Source organism: Amblyomma mixtum, chromosome 9, assembly GCF_055824585.1.
Source record: "Amblyomma mixtum isolate Tamu chromosome 9, ASM5582458v1, whole genome shotgun sequence".
NCBI classification, from domain to species: domain Eukaryota; kingdom Metazoa; phylum Arthropoda; class Arachnida; order Ixodida; family Ixodidae; genus Amblyomma; species Amblyomma mixtum.
In genome coordinates, this window is record NC_143020.1 from 56,781,553 (window position 1) to 56,789,694 (window position 8,142).

The following is an 8,142-nucleotide window of genomic DNA, read 5'->3' on the forward strand; positions in this document are numbered from 1 at the left end:
ATGCCTTTGTAAACGAATGAATTGCTTCTCCCTATACACCATTTTCACCTTGCGCTGCCATCTTGCATACGCAGCGCCGTCTATGTTGTGGGCGATACTGTTGCCAAGTTGGAATGCGGTATTATGTACAGCTTTGCGTTTGCATGCGGGTCAACTGAAGCGATTTTCACTCTAGTGTGTTTTAATTTCGGTGCTGTAGTGCGCATGACGCGAAAAATGATTGCTTGAGGCTGAGTAAAGCTCGCTGAGACATGTCCGGAGCTTCAGCTAGCAACGAAGCTGCAATAGCTTGTCGACTCTCAACAGTGTGCGGGTTGTGCCTGAGGTTAGCATTGGAGGTTAGTGATGACTGGTTATAAAGGCATTTGCGTTGAATGGCTTCCTAGATCGTTATTTTCCATTGTACACAGCGCAAAAAAGCGTGACAGGCCAGCGGTGCCTCTAGAGATGGACATTCGCTCTGCTTGGGGTCTTCCGTTTGTGATCGAGTTCGTGCGCGCGCATGCGTCGCCATCCGACTTTCACCTCAGCAAAAGTGGATTTCAAGGTACAATTTTTCGCCCGAAACGAAATCATCATCATCATCATCATCAAAACTTTTTAACCAGGAGAGGGGTTTCGAGCAATGCTTGGTGCTCTAAACTCTTCTGTTTAAAGAACCTCGGGCTATGAGGTTGGCGGCTTCATTTCCAGGATTCCAGGAACCAAGAATGAAAATAGAAATAAGGACTTTTTTATTTACATTTTATTTTTACAACAAATTTTGTCCGCTTTGTGGCTGAAAAATAAATGGCGAACGATATAGATGTTATGCTGTGAATGTTGAGTTTGATGGGAGTAGTAAGTGGTTTTAATTATAGATGGTAAATTTAAGGAAAAAGATTGTTGCTAGCCCCAGCATCTGCCACCGCTGCTGGAAGCACCTGAGCTGGGGCAGCAGAAATAAAGGACAGCAGGCAGTGTGTAGGAGTGAAATGAAAGAGAGTGTTGTGGGAGGGATACTGATTTCGGTACCAGGGTCGTCGGCTGAGATATCCCGCTGCGGCGTCTCCAGGAAGGTCAAAACACCTGGCCGGGCATTTCACGAGCGGGGTTAGTGGCCTTCATTACTCAGTTCGGGGAAGGGGCTTTGATCCGCCCTCCGACACCTCCGACAAGGCGGCTGGTGGGCGCTGCTTGTCAAGGCAACAAAAGGGATAATCCCCTGTAGAAACATTGCCTAGCGGGGGAGTTGGTATTGCATCTTTAAGGAACGAAACAGCGCAACTAATACGAAGGACCAAGAAAAGAGACACGAACACGCGCTGACTTACAACTGACTGTTTTAATCGTAAAACCACATATAAATAATCTCTAATCGCTGCGTCACAGCCTCACGTCGTCATCGCAAACTACTAACATAAAAAGAAAGAAAAAACCCTTCTGGAAACGTAAGCATCTATAGGCTCCCACGCTTTTCCAACAGATATATCTCGCGCTTAGACAAGGCCACCGAAGTGCTGCTCACATCTTGTCTTTCCCCTTCATCTGAGAGGAAAAAATACCCCACTAACGAGGGGCCGAAACGGCCCTGCCCTGGAGGCAGTCGTGTTGGGACTCTACAGGTGTGGTGGCCACCTGGTGCTAAAGAAAAGGGGTACCTTCCGCCCTGTCCTCTCGGGGTCGTTCGGCGTACTCAGTCAAACCCACAAAACTGGATGTTCTAAATGTTTCGAGAAAAAAGCCACATTTGGAGCTGTCGGAATCGATGAATACTGCAGAAACACTATTACATATTTTTATTTCGATATCCTGATCCTGAACTCTAGTCAGCCAAGTTTTATGTGACTTATTCCCGCACTTTTTAGGTCCTTCATATTGACTGTAACTCTATGCAGAAAACTGTGGCATGGACGTTCAGAGACAATAGTTTACGGCAATGGCTTTCAATTTTTATCATTTGACACATTTCATTTTTATTGCTGCCGCTATTTATATGTAACTGTATGCAGGAAATTGTGCCATGGATGTTCAGAGGCAATAGTTTACGGCAATGGTTTTCTATCTTTTTCATTTTACACATTTCATTTTTATTGCTGCCGTTATTTATATGTATCTATGCAGAAAATTGTGGCATGGATGTTCAGAGGCAATAGTTTACGGCAATGCTTTTCAATTTTTATCATTTGACACAATTCATTCTCATTGCTGCCGTTATTTATTTGTTTCTTCATTTATACAGTTGTACTTCTGCAGTGGTATCTTTACCCGGCTGATTTGCATCTCGTGGCAATGTATGTCAGCTTAGCATGTGTTACTATCCATGCTCCTGTGGTTTCCGTTCAAAATTTACTAAAGATTTTTAAGTCTTAGTTACCTTGCTACCTTTTATTTTCCAACATCAACTTTTACCTCGTGCAGTTTCGGGGTCTCTGCCTGTGCCCTTCTTAGGTACAAGAAATATTACTGCTTGTTGCCGCAATAAATTAGATTTTTCACTCGGTCCTCACTTGTCAGAAACCGCACGGATTGAAATTCGATAAAAGGAATCAGGTTAATCACAGCGGTGGTTAATCACAGGTTAATCACAGCTTGCTTGCAAGCCTCGGTCGGCCTTCAAAGGAGGACCATGGGCGAAGGAAGCGCCCTCCAGAAAATACTGCGAACAACCCCTCCTCCCTCTTAATCTCTGCGAGCGCCAAACTGACCAAGGACGCACAGTAACTACTCTTTTCGTCCCCCTCACTCTCGCGGAAGCAATGCTTGAAGACTTTCTTTGTCATGTACGCGCCCCATACCCGCCCAGCATTTGTCCCTGTTTCTACTCCACCCCTGCTCAACCCCCACTGTGGCTCCTGCTGTTCAGGTTTTTTTTTTTTGCCCTCCTTGTTCGATCTCTACCCTTTCCCTTTGGTGTTCGTTCGTTTGTGAGCGTTTTTTTGTGCTCATGGCTTGCGCCCACCTCCTTCTCCTTTCCAGCATATTCCCTCTTTCCCTCGTTCCTTCTTGGTTTTCTTGCAGAATACTGCTGTCACCATAAAAAAAAGGCGGCATAGAGGGCGAAAGAGAGCGAGAGTGAAGCGAGCAAGTGTGACCGCTGGAGAACACATGTCCTGGCCGCCTCGGCTACGCCAGACTCGTTGAGCGGTCGGGACTCGGCAGTGGCGAGCGAACGCATAAAGCATCGCTATGGAAAGTTACGTCCACACGCTGGTCGGATTCTGCGGCCAACTGGATCGGAGACCCTTGGAATTCGTCGCCCCGATACCCCCGAATCGAGTATGCAGTGCCTGTGGGCTGGTTCCCAAGAGGATGTCGCTTCTTCCCTGCATGCACGTGTTGTGCAAGTCGTGCTACGACCAGTGAGCAAACGATGGCGCTAGTATCTGCCCTCTGGACGGACGCCGGTGCCCGGAAGGCGACGTTGACTGGAAGGAATCCTCCTTCGATGATATGGTTAAAAGAGAGGTAAGAGAAGATGGCACTGACCCTTCGTTGTTGTAAGAGTTTTCCAACATGAACTGGTGGGCGAGTTGGTCCGACATATCTAGTGAAGCAGCGCAACGGCACAAGGCTAAGCGAAGAAGAGGACAAACAAAGCGCTGTGTTTGTCCTCTTCTTCCCTTGGCCTTGTGCCGTTGCGCTGCTTTACTACAAGAGTTTTCCGTTCGATGATTAATACAATTTACCGCCATTAAGGTGAAGAGCAATGCTGTGGGCCCCTATAAGTCATCCAGGAAAACAGGAAAAGGCTGCGAGTATGATGATGATGATAAAGAAGATGATTCTACTATAGCCGCTTTGTAGTGGGCAGACAACGTTTTGGCGTTCCAGGTGGTAAGAGAAGGAAAATTGAGAAGGGAAAAAACAGCGCACAGAAATAAAAGTAATTGAGAAAGTGGCCCATCTCTGTACGCGCGCACATAAACGCACGCGCACACGAATGGACCGAGCCGACCACTCGGTCAGTCTTCTGTAAGGATGAAATCTCCTTGGTCTACTGATGATGATGATGTGTGTGTGTGTGGCTGTTGCCTTTGCATCGGGTGGGAGCAGGACTGCGCCAGAGCCGGGGAAAATTAAGAAAATGAAGGAGGTTGAAAAAAGAAACCAATTACGAAAGGGGCCGCGGGCTCCTGTTAGCGTCGTACGAGTGCCCACCGCATGAAAAGCCGGGCTTTCGTAGCGTAGACTAACGTTTATAGATGGCGTAGACGGTGCCGTTGCATTGATCGTCTTCCGCCGGCGACAATCCTAGCGGCAGCTGGAGTTGCGCATAGGTCTGCTTTGTTGCGGCAAAGCGTCCAAATTGTGAGGGAAAGCCGACCCTCTTGCATGCAGGAGGCGGACCAGATGCACTGGCCAGAGCAAGTGAAGGCTCACTCCGCTTCTTTCTGGCTGCCGAACTTGCTTTACTTTAGGCAAACTGCTGTTGCATTGAATGACACAGCTTCTAGTAATGCGCCGGCTGCAACAAGGGCTACCTCAACGAGCTACGAACAAAATACTCGTCACGTGGATGGGTGGCGCCATCTGTTGTAAACGCCGCTAATCAGAAACGTTTTCTCTTGGCCTCCGCGATGATTGTTTTTACTGCCAGCAACGGCCTACTGCTAAACATTGCAGCTCAGTTTACTTCTACCAAATTCATGGCGACTTTTCAACCATGAGCGGCCCAGGCAAAACAAACGCTTAAATCTAGGCCCCTCTAGTGCCAGCGGCAGCGTTGTGCCCTCTCTCGGTTGAGGCGACAGTTGTGCGCAGTGTCGTAGGATGTGCAGCGCTGCATGTATCCTCTTTGCTCCGGCAAGCCGTGCACATTGCCGCCGGTACCAGGTGCCTCGAACAGCAGCCGACGCGCTTGTCGTACAGCGACTCAGTAGAAGTAGCCCCATTGTTGCCGCGTTAACGTGAATGCGACAGCAGCGCATGGAATCAACTTTTTATGCGAAGCATACTAGCCGCACAACCGAGCTCTTCCTTGCTGCGCCGCGCGCGGCCGCGTAGCTACCAATTGACCTAAATCGGCGCACCACGTGATATGACGTCACAAAACCTGTGAAAGCTTGGGCTCAACTCGTGCGCTAGCTCTCGGACGCGCAGCCTCCACCGGCGGCCTAACCCCCGCTCCTTCCGCTAGGGTCGCTGACGCTTGCACAGCCACGGGACCCGATGGAATACCAGCTCGCCTACTAAAGCTACTCGGTCCAAACTCGAGGGAACAGCTTGCCGATTTGTTTACCACCATTATCAACGGCGGAGACATACCCGAGGACTGGCACAATGGCAGGGTGGTGCTCCTGCTGAAGCACGGCGGCAATGCTGCCCATATCGGCGACTACCGGGCACTCACGGTCACCAGCGTGGTGTACCGAGTTTTCATGCAAGTGTTGAAAGCCTGGATCAGCGGATGGGCTGAATCAGTGCACGTCTTAACGGAGCTGCAGAATGGGTTTCGTCCGGGCAGGAGGCTAGAAGACAACCTCTTCGTACTCACTAGCTGTATAGACATCGCCAGGAAGGAGGGCAGGAGTCTCATCTGCTGCTTTCTGGATGTCGAAAAGGCATATGACAACGTTCCGCACGAAGCTCTCTTCCACCGCCTTGGTACTCTGGGGGTGGCACCTCCACTCCTCGATACGATAAAGAGGTTGTACCGGGAAAATGCAGTCACTGCCTTATTTGGCGATGTGCAATCGGAGCGGGTCTGCGTGCACAAAGGGCTTCGGCAGGGATGCCCATTGTCTCCCCTCCTCTACCTGCTGTATGTGTGCGGACTGGAAAAGGCACTTCTGCAGACAAACCTGGGATTCGGCCTTAAGTACAGCACCAGAGGAATTGACAACTCCAGCCGACTGCCGGGTCTTGCCTTTGCTGATGACATAGTAATTATGGGAGAAACACCACAGGATGTGCAGAAAATGCTAGACGTTTGTGCCGTGGAGCTGCGAAGCCTTGGACTCAAGTTCAACCAACGAAAATGCATGGTTGTTCAGCTGGCGGGCGAGGCGACTGATCGGCTGTTGCTGACGTTGAACGAAGAACCCTTGACAGTCGACACATCGTACAAATACCTGGGCATAAATTTGTGCGCTGAGACTGACATGTTCAGGCTGCACGAGGCCAAGGTCCGTCAGTCTGCACTCCGAGCGCAATGCATCCTCAGACGTCGGTGCCTGTGGGGGTGCCATCAGTACACTATGGTCCGCGACCTCTGGAAGCTCGCGCACGTACCAGGACTCACGTTCGCCAACGCGGTGGTCTGCCTCCCATCAGCCACCAGGAATTGGCTAGAGCGCAGACAAACAGAGGTCGGCCGCACTGCAGTCGGTTGTCATGGACGGGTGGCCAATGCAGCCATCCAAGGCGACCTTGGATGGTCTAGTTTTGAGGCAAGGGAGGCATGCAGCAAGCTAGAGTACCGCGGTCGACTCCAGTTCATGAGCCGCGACCGATGGGCTAGGCGGGTCTTTGAATACCTCGGTGCGACATGCCTACGCACTACATGGGTGAAGCGCCTCCACTGGATAGAAGTCAAGTATGGCCTTTTCCATGCACCCATAAATGCCGAATCAGCAACGGCGTGGAAACAGGAGGCAAGGAGACGGGTCCAAGAACTGGAGAATAAGCAGTGGCTGCAGGCGCTCGCGGAAAAACCGACACTGGCTGTGTACCGCGAGTGCAAGAACAGCATCGGACCCGAAAAGATCTTTGACAACGGCCTGGGTAGCACACTGCTGTTTGAGGCCCGGGCCGGAGCGCTGCGGACACTGGTGTACCGCCGTCGCTTCGATGCAACATCAGAAGCACAGGCAGCACTATGCCGAGCGTGTGGCGATGCGGAGGAGACCATCGAACACCTGGTGATGTCGTGCCAGAGACTCCATCCGATGCCGACAGAGGGCACCACATTCCCTCAGGCGCTCGGCTTTCACGATCCTGCGGTGGACGACGAGGGAGACAACTCTAAGCACAAGAGCGAGGGTGTGGTGCGAACCAAGCGTCGACTGACTCTTTGGTGGCGCACTGTGTCTAACCGCGCGAAACCGCAGAGTCGGATGTGAACGCGGTCGATGAGCGAACTCCTTGCTTTGAACTTTGCGTTTTTTTTTGTTTCTTCTCCTTTCTTGTGCGCTTTCATCTCGTTTTTTTTGTTATTTTGGTCTGGGTGCTCACTTCAGTGGTGCCCGCCCGTTACAAAGGGTACGGCCTCAAGTATCTATCTATCTATCTATCTGTGAAAGCTGGGGCTCAACTCGTGCGCTCGCTTGCGGACGCGCAGCCTCCGCCGACGGTATGCTTCGCATCCTAGGCTTAACCATAAGCTAAGCCAGGCCATTTTTTTAACCCATCGCATTCATGTAAACGGTGATAATGCGCTAGGAAAGCGCGTCGCATCAATGCACCAGTAGGGCGTAGATTGAGAGTGGCAAGCTGATTTCAGCTGTGAATGGAAATAGCGTCCCTTCTCCTCCCTGTCGTGGCTGTACAAACCCCCCCCCCCCCAGAAAAAAAAAGAACAAAGCAGACTTCGCTCAAGATGGGGGTGACTGGCCCCTCTGCCGCGAGAACTGGGCAAAGGATCACTCTCATCGGACATGATGCGGTACGTGCAAACAGAAGCGCATCGGCTCAGCAAATTACGCTAGGAAATATGATGCGCTGCTGTCGCATTCATGTAAACGCGGCTATTGTGTGCGTGGCATAGCGCGGCGGTAGTCTCTCAACGCGCTAGTGTTAAAGGCGGCGTGTTGACCAGCGTCATAGCCGGAAACTTAGGGCTAACCGATCGGTTCATGACGTCACAACCTGCGTGCGATTACACCCTTGCTTCCCGTGTATGATGTGCTGCTCCGTCACATCGCAGAGAGAGAGAAAACTTTCATTTAGAATAGATTAATTTTCAGAAGCCGGGTGGTCGGGTCCCCTAGTCCAGGGCTTTGATCAAGGCGGTGGTGGCAGCGGTTCAAGTGAAGTTAAGAGTGAATAAAAGGTGTTTGCAATGGCCAACAAAAGGTTACTGCAGTGGTTTGAAAAATAGCCAAGCACTCGTTAGCCTGATCAACTACTTGATAGCGCATGCAAACCTTGTTCTTGCAGAGCATGGGTTGTCGTTTTTATGCATACTGGCTTGAATTTAATTGCAAATTTGGGAGCGATAAA

The 8,142-nt window shown here is 50.7% G+C and overlaps 1 protein-coding gene across 1 annotated transcript; it reads left to right on the forward strand.

Annotated features, from left to right (window-relative positions):
* The first annotated feature begins 5,135 nt into the window (after positions 1 to 5,135).
* LOC149329145 (uncharacterized) lies at positions 5,136 to 7,043 on the forward strand. The gene has a single exon (XM_089559185.1). The coding sequence runs from the start codon at positions 5,361 to 5,363 to the stop codon at positions 7,041 to 7,043; it is 1,683 nt and encodes a 560-aa protein (XP_089415311.1). The 5' UTR covers positions 5,136 to 5,360.
* Positions 7,044 to 8,142: the final 1,099 nt, after the last annotated feature.